This window comes from Bos grunniens, chromosome 23 (assembly GCF_055505025.1).
Source record: "Bos grunniens cultivar Pamir isolate PY7600 chromosome 23, Bosgru_T2T1.0, whole genome shotgun sequence".
In the NCBI taxonomy this organism is placed as follows: Eukaryota; Metazoa; Chordata; class Mammalia; order Artiodactyla; family Bovidae; genus Bos; species Bos grunniens.
This window is the reverse complement of record NC_141187.1, coordinates 29844738-29866669: the sequence shown is the minus strand read 5'-3', so window position 1 is coordinate 29866669 and position 21932 is coordinate 29844738. Positions and strand designations below refer to the sequence as shown.

At 49.2% G+C, this 21932-nt stretch overlaps 2 protein-coding genes across 9 annotated transcripts; one reads left to right on the top strand and one right to left on the bottom strand.

The window, feature by feature from the left end:
• Positions 1-1186: 1186 nt before the first annotated feature.
• Positions 1187-9289, bottom strand: GNL1 (G protein nucleolar 1). 2 transcript variants are annotated; one of them, XM_086369540.1, is made up of 12 exons: positions 9151-9289; positions 8095-8260; positions 7603-7739; positions 7286-7437; positions 7098-7169; positions 5939-6146; positions 5685-5780; positions 5094-5288; positions 2544-2722; positions 2304-2466; positions 1924-2064; positions 1187-1539 (listed from the first exon to the last, which is right to left on the bottom strand). In XM_086369540.1, the coding sequence occupies exons 4-12, from the start codon at positions 7397-7399 to the stop codon at positions 1298-1300; spliced, it is 1410 nt and encodes a 469-aa protein (XP_086225666.1). In that variant the 5' UTR covers positions 7400-7437; positions 7603-7739; positions 8095-8260; positions 9151-9289; the 3' UTR covers positions 1187-1297. The 2 variants fall into 2 exon arrangements, with proteins under 2 accessions (XP_086225666.1, XP_086225665.1); XM_086369539.1 differs by lacking the exon at positions 9151-9289 and adding an exon at positions 8679-8804.
• Positions 8837-14952, top strand: PRR3 (proline rich 3). 7 transcript variants are annotated; one of them, XM_086369618.1, is made up of 5 exons: positions 8837-8975; positions 9645-10015; positions 10719-10781; positions 13099-13389; positions 13668-14952. In XM_086369618.1, exons 2-5 carry the CDS (start codon positions 9913-9915, stop codon positions 13772-13774), a joined length of 564 nt encoding a protein of 187 aa, XP_086225744.1. In that variant the 5' UTR covers positions 8837-8975; positions 9645-9912; the 3' UTR covers positions 13775-14952. The 7 variants fall into 7 exon arrangements, with proteins under 7 accessions (XP_086225744.1, XP_086225743.1, XP_086225749.1 ...); XM_086369616.1 differs by having other exon boundaries at positions 8915-8975; positions 9645-10033; XM_086369617.1 differs by lacking the exon at positions 13099-13389 and having other exon boundaries at positions 9645-10033.
• The last annotated feature ends 6980 nt before the right edge of the window (positions 14953-21932 follow it).

The window sequence follows — 21932 nt, the reverse complement described above, 5'->3', positions numbered from 1 at the left end:
CTGGGTCTCTGCTGGAATGAAAAGTAGCCTGAGACCCAGAACTGGAACAGAACGCTTTAGAGAGAGGAATCATACGCCCTCTTCTCCTCACCCCTACTCCGGATGGCTAACCTATCAAATAACACTTTTTGCTACCACCAACCCAGACAACATTGTGGCAGCCAATGAACCAAAGCTCATTCTTCCTTTTCTCCAAGAATGAAATCTAGGAGTCCAGCTGCTTGCTTATCAAGGGGGATGTACAGCAAGGCCTAAAGCGCCCTGACTCACAGAAGAGCTGACCTCTGCTGAATTGCACCTGATATCATAAGACAGCCCAGACCATGCACTGGGTCTCCTTGGCTCCATCCCAAACCAGGGTAAATGGGATTCAGGAGGCTGGGTGTGTGTCCTCCCATTTGAATCTAGCAGACCCTTAGTGTTAAAGCTCTATAATGAGACTTAATACTGCACTTACAGGGCTCTTCTGCTCAGATCATAAATGTGCACCCCACTTATTTGCCAGTAATTAAGACTACTCGTACACATTTAATTAACATTTTCACAAGCATCAAGTCTTAGCTAAGTATCTCCACCAACAGGAAGTTCTAGAATTATACCGTATGAGCCCTAAGGATTTGGAGAACATTATACACCCATCTTAATTCAAAAAGTTGGGTGCCTGATTAATGAGGTCTTGATCATGGCCAGGCTGTATATTTAGGTCAGGCCTGTTTGTGCAGCTTTATATGCTCAGTGCTTAGCGTAAGTCTAGACACAGTTAGACCTCAATAAATATTTGTTGAATTTGAATAAATCCTGTTAAAAAATCTCACTTGGAGACATCAGCTGTGACATCTCTTACTGCTGCTTCTCCCAGAAGTTCCTGGTATAACCCAGGACTGACAGCAGGGGGCGCATAGGGGTTGTTCCAACACCAGAGGGACCAAAGGGGACTGGACTTTGACCAGGCCTCAGAAGCCTGAAATGACCTCCCCTCACCATGTTGATGACACAGTTCCTAAGGTACAAGTGGGAGCATGAGCAGAGGGAGTGGTTTTGGGCCTCAGAACCCACTGAATTAACTCCTAAGAGAACTCTTCTTTTGCAAAGAGAATGCACGAAAAGAGAAGGGAGAAGAGCAGCCAGCCTCCCACAGCTGTCAGCCTGAGAGCTGCTCTCACCTCAGTCCATCTAGGGAAGGGGCTACAAAGCAGACAATCTTTATTCACAACTGGGGCGGCAGACGGGAGAGACCCCCGGGTCAGTCCAAAAGCAAAGATACTGGGGAGGTGGGGAGATGGAGTAGGGCAGGGACTCAGCACTCGTCCTCGCCCAGCAGGGCATAAGGGTTTCGGGCGGCCAGGCTGGACCCTGGAGCCGAGGTTGGGGTGTCCTCATCCCCTTCCCCCTCCTCATCCGCATCCCGGTCCTCCTCTCCCTCCTCCTCACAGGAGCTGCTCAGCTCTTCCTCTTCCTCCTCCTCCTCGTCACCCGCTGGCCCCACCCTGCCCTGCAAAACCACCAGCTCCATGGTCTCTGGATGGGACTCCCAGGTGCCTGGGGAACCAAAACAGAAAAAGAATGGTGGAGAGTTTTGAGCAAGAAACTAACGCCAGGCAAAGATGGGGAAGAGGCAAAGACTAAGAATGACAACCATTTTATAGCTGCTGGCATTCATTTGTGCACTCATTCATTCACCCTCTCCTGTGCTGGGCACAGAACAGAAGCTTTGCACACATTAACTCCCATCTTGACCACCTCCTTGCCAGGAGCAACTAAGCACCCTGGTTTTGCAGATTGGAAAGTCATCTCAGACCTACTTAGTCACACAGAGCTGGCCGATGGGGGCAGAATCCGAATCCTCACACAGTGTGGCCACAAAGCCCACACCCTTCTGCCTCTCCTACAGCAGGGGCTGGGGAGGATCACCGGCTGACTGACCTTTCTGCTCATTGTAGCCCGGGGGATGAAAACACAGGCTGAGGCGGCCATCCAGCGCCAGCCGCAGGAGGCTGTTGGCCGCTCTGTACACATCGTTTCGGGCGGCCTTGGCTGTCTTGTAACCACGTTTCTCTGCCCAGGCTGGAAGGAGAGAAGGATGGGGATGGAAGACCATCAACTGGGCCCAGTCACCATCATCCCACACCCCTAATACAGTCCTTCCAGTTTCTCCCAGAATATTCCAGGCCCAAGATCTTGCTGGCCCTGAGACAGGGTCTATGGGTGACCAGCCAGCTGCCCCATCAGGATGGCAGGACCTCTGAGGAAGGACAGAAGAAGAGATAGGGCCAGGGAAGGAAAGCCAGGCACGTGGAGCCCACCTTCACAGATGTCCCAGGCACACCAGGGGTGTTCTGCAGAGGGGTCCTCGGCCTCTGGGTGGCGCAGATGGAGCAGGGCCTGCACGGGGATGCGGGAGGCCAGGTAGCCCACAGCGGTGTACGGCTCCTGGATCTGGGCGATAGGGTAGATCCCCGCCAGGACCTGAGGGGAGGTAAGAGCACTCAGCACCTGCCTCGATCTCCTGCCTTCTCCCCACTGCTGGCCCTCTGCCCTCGTACCTGCAACTGCCTGGGCAGAAGCGAGGGGAATATGAGGCCGGGACAGTCACAGAGCTTCACGGAGGGAGTGAGAAAGTAGGTCTGAAAGTATCGGGTGTGGCCCGGAGTTCTGGAGACACTCACAACCTTCCGGCCTACCAGCCCGTTGATCAGCGAGGACTTGCCCACATTGGGGAAACCTAAGGAAGACAAGGAAAATTAACACTGACAGATCCTTACTCTGTGACAGGTAGGACATGGTGCTGTAGCTATAGATGAATGGGAAACTAAGGCGCAGAAAGGAAGGACAGAAGCGGTACAACGTCACAAGTTACAAACCAGGCTCTGGCCTCCCAGTGCCAGGATCTCCCAGAGGTTTCCTCCACCCCGCTCTGTGGTCTTACCCTGGGCCTGTCACTTCACACCTTCCAAATCCCACCTACAAGCACCTCTCTCTCTGCCCGACACCTCACCTTTCCAGCTCACTTATTCTGGATCCTCTATTCCAATGAGCCTCTGACCCTGACCAACATGGGCTCATGCTCTCACCTCCCTTCTTATTCAACTTAGATTCCACGGTCCAGCGCGACAGCCAGTCCCTTTCAAGGAGCTTCAACTCCCTGGCCCTGCCTCTCCCCTTCTTCTTAGTCATCTGGCAAAACTCCAGCCTCGTAAAATGCAACTCTGCCCGGTCAGCAGCTGACTGAGGCCAGGCAAAGATGCACCCTGGTGCTGACTGTGCTCTCTTTACAACACACTCACGCACAGCTGGTATATCCACAGGTACCAAACTCCGGGGAGTCTCAGGTCCCTTATATAAAATGAAACAGTACAGTTAGCTCTCCCTAGCCATGGGCTCCTTGATTATATTTCCTCTCGAAAGGGGCTGGGGAGACAACTCTCCTTTGACAACTCCATTCTTCTCTCCCCTTTATAATAAAACTCCTTAATAAAACTCCTTAAGACTTGTCTATTTTTTGCCACCACTTCTTCACACCATCTTCTTTGTGACTATAAATTATAACACACACACAAAACATGTAAAACATAAACATGCCTGATGAACCCCCACGTCATCCTGAGCAGAGTGACTCACTTCCTCAGAGGCCCCATCCGTTCCTTCTTGATCATAACCCTCTCCCTGTGCTCATGGGAGCCTGATCCCAAGGGGTACGGAATTCTGCTTCTTCACTTTCCTTTCAGTTCTGTGGCCTGTGAATCCTGAATGGCTGGTGGAGTTCAATTCTACAGCTTTGGAGCCTTTCACAAATGGGATTGTACAGTATGGATGCTGTTGTGTCTAGCTCCTTTCTCATCCAACATTATCATGTCATTCCCCATCCTCTCGTCCGCCACCCTAATCTGGCTTTCTCTTCTCCACCCACAAAATCGCTGATCTCCATGTTGCCCAACTTGCTGAGCAAGCCTCTGTTCTTACCGCTCTTGACCTGTCAGAGACAGTCAACACGACTGAGCCCTCCTCTCCTCTCCAAACTTTCTTCATTTGCCTGTTGGAACACTCTTGATTTCATTCTGCTTTGCCCAGCCTCTAAATACTAGCCTAGTCTCTTCTCCATCTATCTCCTCTCCCATATCTCATCCCATCCCATGGCTTTAATCACCATTTATGTCCACTACTGGCTTCCCAAGATTAAATCTCATTCAAATTCAAATCTCCAGTTCTCTCCTCTAAGCTCCTGGCCCACTGCCTAGTCAGCGTCTCCACCTGGGATATTTAAAAAGACTCTCAAACTTAATTTGATTCCCTTCCCCAATCCCTCCAAATCTGCTCCTCTTCAGTGTTCCCGCTGCTCAGTATAAAACTTTGTAAGTCCTTCTTTATTCTTTGCTTTCTCTTATGCAACCCAAGTGCAACTCCTCAGCAATCTTGTGTTTTCTACCTTCAAAATATATCCTGACCTGTCTCCCCACCTCTGCCTCTGTTCTGAGCAAGTCTCATTTCTCCCCTAAACTGGGACCTCCTCTGACCACACTCTCTGCTTTGTCTTGCCCATCCCTACCATTTACATTCCTTTATCCCCCATTGAGAGCAGAGACAAAGCTCTTAATTAAGAGAAGATTCTCTTTACAACAGACTAAAAGAGTTAAGACCAAGAAGAAACCTGATACTTGCTAAGCTCTTGCTATGATTTATGATGGACTAATTATTACAACTAAAAAACTTAATATGTAAGTTACATAGCAGTGACCACTTCACATCAGGCATCACACAATTTTAACATTTATTGTTATTACTATTATCACTATTTGTTAGACTTTTTTAAGCTCTCTCTATACTCTTCTCCTGCTTCTTCCCATCCATTCTTTTAACTGAGCATCACTGTCCTCATTTTTCAAATCAAAGTCACTGAGACTGAGAGTTGGTAGATCCCTTGCTCGAGATCAATAAGCTAAGAAGGCAAACTTAACTCAGGTGTCCTGTGATCATTCTGCCACCGCAGACAGCCTCCTCTGGCCTCAGAGACCCTGGAGCCTAAAGAGACCTGACCACCTTCTCTATTTCCCAAATACTGAAACCCTGTGCCTCCTAGGCAGCCGCTACTTCCTTACCCACGCAGCCGATGGTCGCCACCCCGTCCTTGTAGCGCTCCCGCGCGGGGCCTGTCGGCTCCATCGCGGAGTCAGTCTGCTGCTCCACCAGGACGGCGGGCCCGTCCTCCTCTTCCTCCTCCTCCCCGGAGCCGTTACCCCAGGTGGCCCCGGCCACATCCCGGGCAATCTTCTCCCGCCAGCTGCTCAGGTCCACTGTGCAGGGAAGGAGAAAGAGGAGGTAGTTCTCCCCAGGGCCGCTGCCCATGATGGCGGAGACAGTGCTCTGCACAGTCGAGGTAAATGGCTCCCTCTGGATCTCGCAGAGCCAAGCTGCATAAAAGCAACATCCCCAGCCTTCACTTGACCCCACCCTGGAATTGGGTGCATTTCTGAGTCTCTAAAAAGCATCAGCAAGACTGAAGGCAGTCAGCCACAGGGGCTCCTGCCTCCCGGCTGCCTCTCTTGTCCTACCAAGTCAGGCAGCTTCTTCTCTTGGCCTTCCCTGTGGCCTCTTGCCTGAGTCGATACTAGAGGGAAGGTATGCAAAATGATTTGGGGCCCTGGGTCCCCCCCACTGGCCCCCATGCCTCGCCTCGAAGGGGCACATACCTTTCCCAGCAGTGATGGCTTCACAGGCTCTCAGCAGCTGCTCTGGCCCCAGAGCCCGAGTCCATCCTCTTCCCTGCCTCCGACTCTTCTTCAAGACTGAGATCAGAGGGTGCAAAAACATGAGCTCACCCCATGGGGCTCAGGTACCCCCTCTCTCCCACCACCCTCAGACCCCAGATCAGGGCCTCCCTTTTGTCCCCTGCCCCGCCTCCCCCGCCACATCTCCCACACTGCCCTCCTCACTGCCCACTCACCGCTGCTAGGGTCCTGTGGGGTGCGGGGATCCCGAGGGAAAGAGGTGAAAAGAACAATGTGGAGTTGGGGATAGTGTTGATGGAAATAATGCTTCCAGGCAACCACGAGAGCTGGGGGGGCCAGATCCACCTTGTTCAGGACAAGCACCAGGGCCAGCCCAAGCTCTCCAGTCACGTACTCGTAAAGTGCTGGTGGGAAATTCACAACCTGGAACAGGATATAAGAGGAGGGAGTGATGCAAGGTCAACCCACAGTTCTCTGCCTGCAGCGCCCTACTCACCAAGCACAGCTTGGAGAGAAGAACCTGGTAGTAGCAGATTCTGGGGCAACAAGGACAGATCAGCCAAACTGAACTAGGGAGACAAAGCAGCGGTGAGCATCACCTGTATGTGTGTCTCTGGGCATTCCCTGTGGGCCCGATCAGGGATGGTAAATAGCTAAAAACAAGGAAGCGGACCTAGCAACGGGGGATAAATGCTAGAATCACTCACAGGGATGAGGGCTGGGATAAAAATCAATATCTAGTTTTACACACACTTCTGTCTGCATGTGTACACAAGCTTATGTGCCGGCATGCACGTATGAGGTTTGCACTGAGCATGCGTAGCTGTTTAAGTGAGTGTGTGAATGCACACGTATGTCTCCGACTACGTAGGGGGTATGTGTACATGTTAATGATCTCCAACCTAAATATCCACACAGACTTCAGACCTCCCTTTCTCCCCCTGGAGAACAACAGTGAAGCAGCACAGTCAGATCACAGGAGAGCCGTCCAGCAGCTTGTCTAGAGCCTTAACCACTACCCTAGCATCCCAAGTGAGGCTGAGTTCTGTAGAGACTCATATGGCAGGGAAGCCCACTTCACAGACTCCCCTGGAGCTCCACACTGAGACTTCCTATTAGCCCTGGTGTGCTAGGAAACAGGAACAGTTTTCCATCAAAGGGTTAAAGAACAGGCGGGGTGGTTGGCCAGAGGAGGAGTGACAGGCTCTGACACTGATGAATAAAAACCGAGTTCCCAACTGCAGACTTCAGCAGGGTAGAGGAGACTGGAAAGGAAGGGATTACCTGTCTGTCTCCCAACTACTGCCTCTGCCCTTTACCCCACCAGGACCTCCCTCCCTCCTGCCCCTTGCCCACCCTCATCCCAGGACTCACTGGATGTCGGATATCAGTAATCAGCAAAACAATATCAGACATCTCTAACACTCGCCACAGCTGCCTCCATGTCTGAAAAGACAAAATCAGTGAAAGAGAACTTGAGCCCAGAGTCACTCTCCTGCCTGACTCAAACCAATTTGGCCATGGGTGACTATGCCCCACTCCTGCCCCCACTCTAGTCTCACCTCCAGATTGTGCTCAAAGTAGCTGAGTTTCTCAGAGGTGTAAGCCCCATGAATCTTCCCAAGATACTCCTGGAAGCTCCGTTCCTCCTGGCTCATCAGTTGCTCCTTAGACATCTCATAGCTCCAAGGGGGACGTCGGGGAAAGTCCAGGACTGAATAATCAAGAAAAAGTCCAAATAAGTTTCAGGATAGTTTCAAGACTAAAGCGTGCATGTCTCCCAGACCCCTTCTTCCTCCCAGTCGGCTCTTACTCTTCCAAACTCCTTTCCCCAGCCCACTGCCTGTCCCAAGCATCCAGGCGCTGGGCTCTCACTCACCAGAGCCGGGCTGGTAGACCTCTCGGATGTCCAGCTCCAGCAGCTCAGCACTGACGGGCTGTAGCACTTGCTCCCGGGCAGCTCTCTTTCTCCTCTCCACTTCCTCCCGGCTGTCTCGCTCAAAATGCAGCCGGTATCTAACAGGGAAGGGACCACAGCATCCATCGCAATCCTTGGCCACAAACTCTTTTCTCCAGACTTCAGGTCTCGCTTCTCAGTCGGCCCTCCCCCAAATCTCTATCGTGCAACAACGGGCCTTCCCTAAGTTTCGTCCAGAAAAAGCCAAACGCTCTCCAGGTTCTGCGGAAGGGAAGATTGTGGCCCGCTCCACAAGCTTCCCTTGTGCCCTAGCGGCCCGTGGAGAACCGTGGTATCCCAGCCCTCCCCCATCTCCAGTTTCAAGCCTCCACCAGCAGCAGCCTGCTTTCCCCCAACGCTCTGACTTCCGGGTAGGCGGGGAAACCTGGGCCAGAGCCCCCCGCCCACTCTCACCGATTTGGGTCATAGCCTCGCGGGCCCAGCCCTTGGGAAGGTTGCTGGTTGAGCCTGCGGATGTGATGGGTCACAGACTCCCCGTCCGAGGTGTCGGTTTGCTCCTCCCGCCGCTCTCGGCTCCCGCTGCGGCTGTTGGAACTGGATCGCAGCCCATCTTGAAGCCCTGCGGGGAGGAGCCGGTGACGCCAGTGCTGGCCAGTTCTCAGGGGCCAAAAGACCCCCTCCCCGGTCGGCCTGGCTCCTCCCCACACTACCGCACTTCTTTTGAGACCCGGCCCTCCCACCTACTCTGCCCAGGACCCTCCCGGATGTGCGTGGGGGGAGGCACTCCTCCTCCAGGGATCTGCGGGGATGGCGCCCCGTTGGAGCTGGAGGGATTCCCCTCCCCCAACTCTCCATCCTTCCCCACCCCTTCCAGAGGTAGGGGGCTGGGGTGAGGGAATCCCCTCCGCGGTCGCCCACGCGCATCGGCACGCGGCCGCCACCCCCTCCCACGCCTCCCAGAGGTGAGGCGGGCACACCCCTCCTTCCAGATGTGCGGGAGTCCGAGCCCCGCCCCCTCCTCCGGCTCCCGCACTGACCTCGCTTCCGCTCCCGCTTGTCCTGCAACTGCTTTTTCTTCTGCTTCACGCTGAAAGGCTTCTTCCTCGGCATGGCCCGGACCAGTCACCTGGCCCGCCCTCCGCCGAGCTCCCGCCGCCTCAACTGACTCCCCCCGGGGCAGCCCCCGCCGCAAGGGCCCGGGACCCTGGAGGGGGCGGGGCTGGAAGGTGACGTCAGCGGGCGGGCCCGGCCGCTGCGCCCGGGCGGCCCGGGTGGAAGACAACGGGGAAATACAGCCACGTCCCAGTGAGAGCGAGGCGAGAGGATGATGCAGGGTAGGCTACCCGCACGTGAGAGCCAGTGGCACTGAGAGGGCGCTGCGGCGGCGAGGAAGGAGGCGCGCGTGGGAGGATCGGGCTAACTTCGTCACGGACGCTACCAACTCGCCTTCAGAGGAGGGGGGACGCGTGTCATCATTACCTTGCGCGCCGGGGAGAAGCTACCACTCACCTGGAGGGGGCGGTGGAGCGGAGGGCGGGTCCTACCACCTGGGGAGAAAGGGGCGTGGACACGCATAAGCTTCTTTACCGATCCTCCAGCTGGGCCTTAGAGGAAAGGCGCGACTGCGCGTCCCGGGAAGGAAGCTGAGTTACTGAACTACACTGGGGGCCGGGTCAGAGGTCTTGAAGGGCGGGTGGCGGTCTGGAGAGCCCTGGGCAGCGCCCTGCTGGGACCCAGATTCCTTGTGGGAACGATGATAAGGAGCAGGCTTACAGATCATAAATGAAAGCGCCGCCGAGGAGAGAAACCCAGATGGGGCAAGGATTTTTGGAGGGAGGTCATAGGGCACCGAGTTGTGCCTGCAGCTGTTACCATAGAAACCGGGGACCGGATATGGCGATCTCAGGATGCGACAGCCTTCTCTTCTCAGGCCTTCTGGCCTGAGAGTCTGTCGACTCTATGGCAGACTGAGAGGAGCAGCCGGTTGTTTATTTTTTTTTCAGCGAGGGGGAGGAGCTAGCAACTTTTTCAAAGCGTTTATAGCAACGCAGCAACGGAAAGGTTTGAGATTGCTGCCCTGCCTGGCAGAGACTGCGGGAGGCGGCTGATGCGAGAAGAGCCGCACAAAGATTCCCCGCAGCCTTCCGGAAGTGAAATGGCGGGAGCCTCAGCCTCAGTGTCCACCGCGCCCCCCGGAAGCGGAAACAGAATCCCAGCGTGCCCCTTCCTCACTGCCCTCCAAATCCCGCTGCAGCCATTGCCGCAACCACGATGCCGAAACGAAAGAAGCAGAATCAGCAGCAGCAGCTGCAGCAGCAGCCCCCACTGCCAGAGCGGGATGAGACTGGAGACGAGGAGGATGGGAGCCCCATCGGTGAGGAGCCCTGGAGGGGTGCGCACATGCCTGTCAGCCTGTCGAGGCGAAGGGTTAGAAGCTGAAAAGATGCGGGGGAGAGGGCTCTAACGGGAGGAAGGGCGCACGCGCTGGGGCGGGGGCTTGGGGAGAAGCCTGTGTGGGATGGAACACTAAATGAGTTCTTTTACTTGAATCTTCAACTTCAAACTGGCCTCTAAACCTTTCTAAAGAAGGGAGAGGAGATAAAGAACTTATGTGCGCAGCCGCAAAACGTCAGGGGGAGAGGGGCCCTAGAGAAATTGCAGATTGCGATGACTGGGATGACAGTTTGTGACCACACTTGTATGGGGAAGGTGGAAGTAGAGCTTTCTGTGAACTCCTTGCGGGTAGGGTTAGGGGAGAAGTATCTGATTGGCCAGTTAAAGAGAGGGATTGGTTTTACCTCTGGAATCACTTGGGATCTATTGGATAGCAACAATGTAAGGGAGAGAGAAAGTTTGTAGGTATCGTTTTCTCATTATACGCCGTGACAGGGCTAAGTCTCCACGTTGCAAATCCTGAAAATGCTTTGGAAATAGATGGGCGTCAGAACCCATAACACTGTTGAAAATATATCTGGCTTTACTGGTTAAGAAATGAGTAATAGAAGGAAAGCATATAAGAACAGGATCATCAGTTTTTTAGTCCATTCTGATGACCATATTTTCATGTCTACTCTTAGGACCACCCAGCCTTCTGGGCCCTCCCCCCATGGCCAATGGAAAGCCTGGTGACCCCAAGTCAGGTGAGAAGAAAGGGGCTCTGATCCTTTGATTGGGTCCTGAAAAGGGAGCAAGGGAGGGACTAAAACCCACAAGGGATTAAGAAAAAAAAAGATCAAGAATTCTGTACTTAAATGAAAAACTCAATGTTATAAAATGACAGTTCTTCCAAAATTAACCCATAGATCCATTACATTCCCACTTATAATCCCTACAATGTTTTTGTAGAAATAAGCATTCTACATTATTGTATTGAAATGCAAAGGATCAGGGTGAGAAATTGCAAAGACAATTTTTTAAGGGGAAGGGCTTACTCTGAATATCAAGACTTATTTTAAAGCTGTAGCAGTTATGACAGTGTGGTATTGGCCCAAAAATAGACATATAAATGAACAGAATGGCATAAAGAGTCCAGTAACAGGCCCACACACATATGGTTATTTCATTCTTGAAGATGGAATTGAAATAATGGCCTTTTTAGCAAATCATGGTAGGTTAATTGGATATTCATGGGTAAAGAAGTAATTTTAGAAAACAAATGTATTTTATAGTCTTAAAGTAGATTAGAGTTTTTAAACAGACAAGCAACACACTAAGCATAAAGGAAAAATAAAGTGAATTACATTAGAAAATATGAACTTCTATTAATCAAATCACACCATTAAGAAGTTAATAGGAAGCCATAGAGTAGAAGATACTTGAAACAAATACAACCAATAAAATCTTGAATTTATAAAGAGTTAAAATCTTGAATATATAAAAAAACTCTCTGACAATCTGTTAGAAAAGTGGGCAAAGGACTAGAACAGCCACCTAATAAAAACTGAAATCTAAATGGCCAAAAACATGAACAAGAACACAGCATCATTAGTCATCAAATAAGGGCAAGATAAAAGCATATAACTTGGAAACCAAACCCTTTGTGTACTGTTGATGGGATTGTAAAGTGGTGAAACCACAGTGGAAAACAGTATGGAGATTCGTCAAAAATTAAAATAGAACTACTATGTGATCCAGCAATTCCACTTCTGGGTGTTCACCCAGAACAATGCAAAGCACGATCTTGAAGAGGGAGTCACACACCCATGTTCATAGCAGCACTGTGCACAGTAGACAGGATATGGAAGCCACCAGATGCCCATTGATGGATGAATGGATAAACAAAATGTGGTATAATCATGTAGTGGAATATGATTCTGCCCCTCAAAAGAAGAAAGTCCTGTAGCAGGCCACAGCACCAATGAACCTTGAGGCTAAGCCAGTGACACACAAAAAAGTGCTGTATGGTTCCACTGATCTGAAGTATATAAAGTAACTAAATTCATACTAACAGAAAGTAGAATGGTAGTTGCCAGAAGCTGGGGGGAGGCGAGGGAAAGAGTTGTTTAGAAGCTACTAAGTTTCAATTCTGCAAGATGAAAAGTTCTGGAGATCTGTTTTCCAACAACATGAATTTACTTAACACTACAGAGATATACACTTAAGTACTAAAGTGGCAAGTTTTATGTTAGTTACAATCACAATTTCAAAACAAAAGACCGCTTTTCACACCCACCAGAATGGCAAAAATGAAAAAGATCTTTACCAAGTGTTGTCAAGGAATAACAGCTTGTTTGTGGTGGTGGTGGGAGTGTGAATAGGAACAACCCAAGTTCTGAATTTCTTAAACATAAGCATACATATACTCAAGGATCCAATAATACCTCTACTACTTATATACTCAACAGAAATACATCCATGTGTGTACCGAAGACTTAAATAAAAATGTTAATAGCAGCATTTTTTTTGTTATATCCCCACACGATAACAAAAACGTGGAATCTAGTAGCATGTCCACCATCAGTAGAATGGCTAAATCAGTTGTGCGTACATGCGGTAGAATACTACACTGCAATGAAAATGAAGGAACTCCTACTACGAGCAACCTGGATGAAGCTCATAAACACTATGTTGAACCAAAGGATGCAGACAGAAAAGAATGCAGACTGTATGATTTCCTTTGCACAGAGTTCAAAAACTAACCTATGGTGCTAGAAGTCAAGACAGCTGTTTGGGGGAGGAGGGTGGGATAGTAGGCGAGGAGGGGCACAAGAAGGTGGGGCTTCTGAAGGGCTAATAAGGCTCTGTCCCTTCTCTAGCCTGTCTTAGTGGAACATAGGTGTGTTTACCTTGGTAATAATTGAGTTGTGCACTTAAAATTGTGTATTTCTGGTGTATATATTGTACTTCAATAAAACGTTTTTAAAACAAAATCAGGGTTTCATTATCTGTATTAATCTGGTCATTGATCATCTTCCCGTGTCTCTCTCTGTCTCTGTCTCTGTCTGTCTGTCTCTTCAGCTTTTCACAGAGGTCCTCCGGGATCAAGGGGACCAATGATCCCACCACTGCTGAGTCTCCCACCTCCTCCCCGGGGCAGAGGCCCAATTCGGGGAGGCCTAGGCCCCAGGTCTGGCCCATATGGTCGTGGTTGGTGGGGGGTCAATGCCGAGCCTCCTTTTCCTGGACCAGGCCACGGGGGTCCCTCCAGGGGAGGCTTTCACAAAGAACAGAGAAATCCTCGAAGGCTCAAAAGCTGGTCTCTTATCAAGAATACCTGCCCACCCAAGGATGGACCCCAGGTTATGGAAGGTGAGGTCCATTTTTTTATGCCTGCACACATTTAATACCCATCACTCCCAGAGCGACCTCATGCCTAGAATCCCCGTGGCTCTTGTGCTTTGGGTTGTCCTTTGTCCTTTTGAAGTAGGAGTAGCCCTGAATGTGTTTTCTCCCACAAGAAAGACTGTCATTCCATAATACCTGGAAATGGTAGCAAGCAGGAAGTCTGACCGCCTTCTCTATCTCTGCTTTTTGTTAGATATGTTCGTTCTTACATTTTAAACTGCCCGATTTTCGCTTGTTCACAGACAAATCTGACCGCCCCGTCTGCCGACACTTCGCCAAAAAGGGCCACTGTCGATACGAGGACCTCTGTGCCTTCTACCACCCGGGCGTCAACGGGCCTCCGCTGTGAGGCCGCCTCCCCACCCAGACTGGAAGGGGTCCCCGGCCTGGCGGCCACGTTCTCCCCTACAGCCCTGTGCTGGCCACGTGAGGCTGTTGCTCGCGCCACCCCCAGTCAGTGACGCCCACCCCCTCACCGCCCCCTCCCACTGGGGGTCCAGAGTTGTGTTCCATGACTGGTGTGCGGCGTGCACTCTTCTGATCCAGCCTCCAGAGACGTCTCCAGGACCATCATTGCTCCATTCAACTGCCTCCTGGCTCCTCTTCCCCCCTCGCCAGCTGACTGCGGAACAGGAAACCTCTTTGGTGCTGTTTCTTGTGCATCTGTCCACCCAGCCCTGGGTATCGCCCTGGATTCCTGAGAGCCCTGGAGCAGTTTCCTACCATTCCCTCCTCGCTGCTTGTTTTTAAGTCCTTTTCGTGTGACACCCCTGCCCCAGCGTGGTCAGCGGCCCTGTGACGCTCACCCGGTTGGCTGACCTGGGGTCAAGTGCGGATGACTGGTGCAGAGTCACTCCCTGAGAGGCCACGCTCCCCGCTCTTGGATCTGGTAGTTCCTGCGTCAGTAGCATGATCCCCACCGCTGTGGTCTGTGGTCACTGTGCTTTGTGAAACTCTGCATTCCCCTGCCTCCAACCCCCGTAGCCTTTCTCAGTGTCCTTGGCATTTTCGTGACTTCCCAACACTAGCGTAGGTTTTTCCGCCAAAATGCGTGGGGCCGTTGGTGCCCCCTAGACTTTCCCCACCTCCCAACGAGGTAGAACTGAAACTTCACAATACCGCCTCCCTGGTCGTCTCACCCTCCCCGTGTTGGTTTCTCGGGATTGACACAGGCCCGAGCGATGTCGTCCAAAGGCTCAGATGGGCCTCTCCTCTCTCCAGCCCATTTTAGTTAGACTGCATCATTGTGAGGCCACCAGCCATTTCATTTGAATTCTGTGAATCTCCACCTGGCCAGCGGGTGGAACTCGGACAGTACTGTCGCCCTCTTCCAGCCTTCTTCCCCTGCATCCCTGGCACTGGTTGTTTTCTGTGAAAACGGCAGTGAACAGGTTCAGTTTTGAACTGGCCCTGAGGAAATGGGTCAGGAGTTGTGTGGGCAAGAGGGAGGGATGAGAGCCGTTGGAGAACTGAGAATGAATTTTTTTTAACATTTTTTTATATTAGTAATAAATGCAGTGGAAACAAGCATTTTCTTTAATCCCTGTGTTGCAGCCATCTCGAAGTGCAGAGGAGGCTGGGAGTCAGTGTATGCTTCATTTAGAATGTTGACAGATGTTTCTCCCGGTCTGAAGAAACCAGCAGGGTCCCCTTACCCCGCAGAGATCAACCAGACCAGCTGCATTATATTCAAGGGCTAAGTTTTGTTGGAGAAAGGAATGGCCTATCCATGAGTCATTTTTAAACATTTTACCTGTGTTTATGGTTATATTTATAGAGTGGAGGTGACAAAGCAATCTTTGAGCAAATACTGGTAGAGTGCCTGTGGGCCAGGCAGCATACGAGACACTGTAAAGATAATGGAGAGCCAAAATCAATGAATTTAAAATCTACAAGAGGAGACACGTTCGTCAAGTCACAAATATGTGTAAAGTACCTGTCAAAAGTGAAGAAGCGAGACGTGGGGGAATACGTAATAACTGGAGTCTGGGGAGGTGACAGCTGAGACAAGCTCTGAGGACAAGCAGGAGGCGAGGTGGGAGAGCAGAATCCAGGCAGAGGTGTTGTTAAGGAGATGGGAAGAGTGGGAAGTCAGGGAGAAGGAAGAGGAGCTAGCACTCAGGGCCGTGCAGGATATAAGGATGTGGGTCATAAGACAAGCCTTTGGTTTTGGGTTTTTTTTAACTTTTTAAATATTTTTTTACAATATTGTATTGGTTTTGACAAATATCTAAATGAATCCGCCACAAGTATACATGTGTTCCCCATCCTGAACCCTCCTCCCTCCTAAGACAAGCCTTTGAAGGGCCTGTGATACCTGCCTTTTTAGGCAGGTGAGTATCATAGATTGGTTTTACAAAAAGATCGCCTTTGTATGGAGCTGACCAGCTTGGAAATGGCATTAGCAAGTTGAGTAGTCTGAGTTGTTGGTATGGACTTGGGTAGCAGAATGAAAGAAAAGTGGACATTTGGAAATAGGTCAAAATGAAAGTATTTTAGATTTTTGAGGGTTGTTGGCTTGCGTAACCAAGTGCTGTTCGAAAAGAAAGTTAGTGGAAGAAACAGGTCAAAGGCCACCAACTTGCTTTTGGAATGGTTAAATCTGAGCTGCTTTTTAAGACATCCAAGGAGAGAGACAAAATAAGTAGTTGGATATACAGATTTGGTACTCAGATTAAAACTGGAGACATTAATCTAAGTTATCTGCATTTGGGTAGTGGCTGAAGCTATGAGCATCGGTACATTCATTCACTTTGTAAATATTAAGCACCTGTGATGGCCCAGTGTATCAGTTTTAAGTTCAGTTGTAACAGAAACCAAAATTAGTCTTAAAGCAACATAGTTTATTTTTCTCACAAATCAAAAGACAGTGCAAAGCATGTATGACAGTCATGCCACCAGGCCCTCAGGTATTCATTCAGAACCCTTGCTCCCCCCACTTCTCAGCACCATGGTTCTTGGGGCCAAATCCTCCTATTCACAGTCTGAAATGAAGCTCTAGCTCACTTATCCATGTTCCAAGCCTCAGGATGGAGGAAAGGCAGAGGAAATTACCTCCAAGCTAACATTCAGCTCTCTAACTTCTATGTCATTGGCCATAAGTCGATATGTCCTGTGGCCTATAATACTCAGCTCCAGCGAGGCTTGAAGAGTACTCTTTATCCAGGCAGCCAGGTACTAACCAGCAAACTCTTGGCCCTTCAGCAGGTGAAAACATTAGGGTAGGGCAAACATCCTCTGCCAGCCCCTCCCTGCTAGAATTAGGGCTAGAGATAGAGAATGGGACAGTAAAAGTGTCAGTGTCCACCAGCCAAGGACCAAACAGGAACCACCTCTAGTTAAACAGTTTAACTGCAGAGATCTTATAAAAGAATTAAAAATGACAGGATTAAGGTTTGTGTTAGGTGATTTGGGGGAAGATTCAAGGAAGAGGGGGATCTAGACTGAGCACTCCCAGGAAGTGGGGACAACTCTATGATTGCATATCTTAATACCACTTTAATACTGTTGTCTCTCAGGGTATATGGGGCACTGGTTCCTGGACCCCTTTATGTGCCAACATCCAAGGATGCTCAAGTCTCTTGGCTAAAATGGTATAATATCTGCGTGAAACCTGCACACATCCTCTCCTATACTTTGTCATCTCTAGATGATTTATAATACCAAAAATAATGTAAATGTCATGTAGATGGCTATAAATTCAATGCAAATGCTATGTGAATAGTTGCAAATGTGCAGCAAATTTAGTTTTGTTTTTTGGAACTTTCTGGAGTTAATTTTCTCTCCTAATATTTTAATTCTAGGTTGCTTGAATCTGAATATGTGGAACCTGCAGATACAAAGTCTCCTGTTGAGGGAAGAGATGAAATATGGCTGAAGCTGTAATCAGCAAAAAAAAAAAAAAAGCAGCCACTCCTCATTTTAGCTGAGAGGTACTTGTTCAGAATTTATGGTTTCCACAGTAACCTTGTTTTTGTCTTCGATTAGACAAGATGATGGACTTTATCTTACTTCATCACAGTCACAGGTTGGCCTTGCCTGACTTGGGTGTTCTGTGAGTTTATGACCAGTGCGAGAGCACCATGGCCTAGATGTGAGGGCCAGACCAGCTCTTAGCAACACCAAGGCCTACATTCCAGGGTCAGGCCAGTTTCCAGTTGTCAGGCACTGTTCCTCAAAAGTAAACAAATGAGTAATTACAGGTTGTGGTTAACGATATAAAAGAATATAAATGGGGCACTATATAGAGAATCATGGTTGGGAGCCAGTGGTGGTTAGGATAGACCTTACTGAAGAATCTGTAGCTGAAATCATCTGGAGGAGAGTGTCAAATGGGAATAGGAGAGGGCCCAGGACTTAGCCTAGAGGACAGCGACATTCAACGGCCAAGAGAAGGACAAGAATGACCTGACGAGGAGGAATGGCCAGAGAGGCGGGGTGAGATCTTAGAATGTGTCATTGTCTGGTTGCTAGCCCTGCGCCAGGTACCATGCTAAGTTCCCAATATGTATTGTCTTATTTAAGCCTCATGTTCATCTAATGAATACTTAGTGCCTACTCTGAGCCAGGCACTGTTTTAGGAGCTCGGGATATATCAGTGAAAAAGGCAACATTTCTGCCCATATGGTGTTTATAGTCTGGTGAAGATGGTAGACAATAAATACGTATATAATTTTAAGAAATACTTTGAGGACAAAGTGAAAGGAGAGGTTGGAGAGTGACAGGTGGAAGAGAGGTCAATACTACAATAGGTAGTGGTTCTTAGAGGAGATAGTCTGTGAATAGAGGCAGAAATTAAGTGAGGAAGCAACCATATGAATATCCTGAGGAAGTGCATTCCAGGCAATAGGGAACAGCAAGGGCCAAGGCCCCGAGGCAATAGTGAGTTTGAGGGATTTGAAGTAGAAATAGCAGGCCAGTGGGTCTAGACTGGGAGATGAGACCAGGAAGTTCAGCAGGGGCTAAATGATACAGAGCTACGGCAAAGCGTTTGGATTGTGTGTGTGTGGAGGCGGGTGGGCTGTGCTGGCTCTTTGTTGTGGGCTTGGTAGCCTTTCAACATGTGGAATCTTAGTTCCCTGACCAAGGTTCAAACTGGAGTTCCCTGCATGAAAAGTGGATTCTTAACCACTGGATCATTCTGCATGTACATGCACCGACCCCGACCGCTCTGGAAGTCCCAGAGTGTTCTGGGAAAATGATTTATGTTTTAAAACTACCATTAACTGTAGGTTGGAAGGATAAACTAGAGAAGGAGAATGACAGCAGGAGAACAGGTAGGAGGCCACTTTGGTGGTCCAGAGGAAAGAGACGATGCAGAGGTGGAGAGAAGTAGGAAGATTTGGGATATGTTTTAAAGTCTCAGTTGATAGCATCTCTTTCTAGTTCACACCAGAAGTCTTGAGGTCATCCTTAGTTGTTTTTTTTTTTTTTTTTTTGGTCACACCTGATGTCTAGTTCATTAACAAAGCCTGCTGGCTCTTTTTGTCAAATATATTCAGAAACCAGCCATTTTCACTACCTCCACTACTATCACCCTGGTTTGAATCTTCACCGCCTCCAAGAGGTCACTCTGCTTCTGCCATTTCTCCCATCTCATGCCCCTCCGTCAGTGTGAACCCAAAGTCATCCTTTTAAAATATAGGTCAAGTCAGGTCACTCCTCTGCTCAGAACCTTGTAATGATTTCCATTTTAGTCAAGAGTAGAAACCCAATGATCTAAAAACCCCTTTCCAGTTCACAGCCTGCTTTCCTTTTCCATGTGCCTCTCCAGCAAGCACACTGCTTCTACAAGGCACCACACTTAGCTGTTCCTTCTGCCAGAATGCTCTTCTGGAAGTCCTTGTGGCCAGAGCTCTCACTGTCTTCAAGAATTTGCTTGAATTTCGCATCACTGAGGCCTCATGAAGTCTATTTAGTGCTGAAACCTGCCTTCCTGATACTTTTTACCTTGATGTATATTTTAACATAGCAGTAACTCCTCTGCTAGAAATGTAAGCAGAGACCTTCATTTTATTCAGTGATATCCCGAAGGCCTAAAAGAGTGCCTGGCACATACTGTGCACTCAGTATACTTTTGAATGAATGACGCCTGAGGCAGACATGGCTTGCTGATGAAGAGCGGGAATGGAGAGAAGATGACCTTTTCGTTTTGGCCTCAGTAACTAGATGGAAGATAGTGTGATTTCTTGACATGGGGAAACCTGGGAAAGATACAGCCTTGCAGAATAAACATAAGAGCTCAGGGACTTCCCTGGTGGTCCAGTGCTTAAGAATCCGCTGGACAATGTAGGAGTTTGCTCCCTAGTCCAGGAGGATCCCACATGCGACAGGGCAACTAAGCCCATGCACCACAACTACCGAGTCCCCACAACTACTGAGCCTGCACTTTAGAGCCTGTGAGCCATACTACAGAAGCCCGTGTGCCCCAGAGCTGTGCTGCACAGCAAGAGAAGCCATCGCGATGAGAAACCTGTGCACGACCAGGAAGAGTAGCCCCAGCTCGCCACAACTAGAGAAAGCCCTCACACAGCAACAAAGAGCCAGTGCAGCCAAAATAAATAAAATTATTTTTAAAAATTAAAAAAGTAAAAGCTCAGTTTTGTGCATATTAATTTGAGATAGCTATAAGAGATCTCTGGTGGGCTGCCATCTATGGGGTCGCACAGAGTCGGACACGACTGAAGCGACTTAGCAGCAGCAGCAGCAGCAGCATAAGAGATCTCAGGGAGGATGTCCAATAAACAGTTGGATTCATGAGTTTAGGGCAGAAATTTGAGCCAAAAAGAGAGATTTGGGGATTTTCATCAGTTTTGGATGATATTTAAAGTTATGTGCATGTGTGTGTGCTTAGTCGCTCAGTTGTATCCAACTCTTTGTGACCCTTTGGACTGTAGCTTGCCAGGTGCTTCTGTCCATGGCATTTTTCAGGCATGAATACTGGAGAGGGTTGCCATTTTCCTCCTCAAGGGGATCTTCCCAACACAGGGATGTGTAATAAGTCTAGACAAAAGACAGTTGAGCCTGGAGGCACTGCAATATTTAGACTTCAGGAGGAGAAGCCAGGAAAAGAGAAAAGGGAGTAGCCAGGAAAGGAAATTTGGAAACAGTAGTGCCTCTGAAGAAAGCAAAAGGAGAAGGGAGTGGCCATCTGTATCAAGTGCTGCTGAGAAGTGAGTAGGATAAAGACAGAGAACTGGCCCCAATCCATTGACCTTGGCAAGAGTGGTGACCTTGCCAGGGAATGGTGAGGACAAAAGCAAGACTGTAGCAGTTTAAGGAGAGAAGGGAGCTGGCAGAGCTATGGGAGCACTTTGGTCCCACACCTATTTAGCGGTAGAATTCGAAGTGTCCCAAATATTGATTTTGGTGGTGATTTAAGATCATGGCATACGGTCCCATCACTTCATGGCAAATAGATGGGGAAACAGTGGCTGACTTTATTTTTCTGGGCTCCAAAATCACTGCAGATGGTGATTGAAGCCATGAAATTAAAAGACGCTTACTCCTTGGAAGGAAAGTTATGACCAACCTAGACAGCACATTAAAAAGCAGAGACATTACTTTGGAAACAAAGGTCTGTCTAGTCAAGGCTATGGTTTTTCCAGTGGTCATGTATGGATGTGAGAGTTGGACTATAAAGAAAGCTGAGCACCGAAGAATTGATGCTTTTGAACTGTGGTGTTGGAGAAGACTCTTGGGAGTCCCTTGAATTGCAAGGAGATCCAACCAGTCCATCCTAAAGGAGATCAGTCCTGGGTGTTCATTGGAAGGACTGATGGTGAAACTGAAACTCCAATACTTTGGCCACCTGATGCAAAGAGCTGACTCATTGGAAAAGACCCTGATGCTGGGAAAGATTGAGGGCAGGAGGAGAAGGGGACGACAGAGGATGAGATGGTTGGATGGCATCACCTACTCGATGGACATGGGTTTGGGTGGACTCTGGGAGTTGGTGATGGACAGGGAGGCCTGGAGTGCTGCGGTTCATGGGTCGCTAAGAGTCGGACACACTGAGTGACTGAACTGAACTGAACATGTCAAAACTTATAGCATTCACTTTGCAGTTTATTGGTTATCTATTGTATTAATATATAAAGTTTACCTTAAGTCAGTTACACCTTGGAAAAGCTGTTACCAAAAAAAAAGTGAACCCAAGCCCCACTGCACTGTGATTCCTGTTTGTTAGGCTACAGTCCCTCGTTTACATCTCTACACTTCGGGATTTTGTGACATATCTCAGCACTAGACCGACAAAGCCTCTTCCTGAGTTAGTGGACTTTGCTTTTCTGCTCCTTACCAATCAGAAAGGACTGGTAACAAGGTAACGTTCAGTTTTGTCTTGTTTTTTTTTTTTTAAAGACTTCATGGAGAAGGAAATGGCAACCCACTCCGGTACTCTTGCCTGGAAAATTCCATGGACGGAGGAGCCTGGTAAGCTACAGTCCATGGAATCGCAAGAGTTGCACACGACTGAGCAACTTCACTTTTATTAAAAAAAAAAAAAA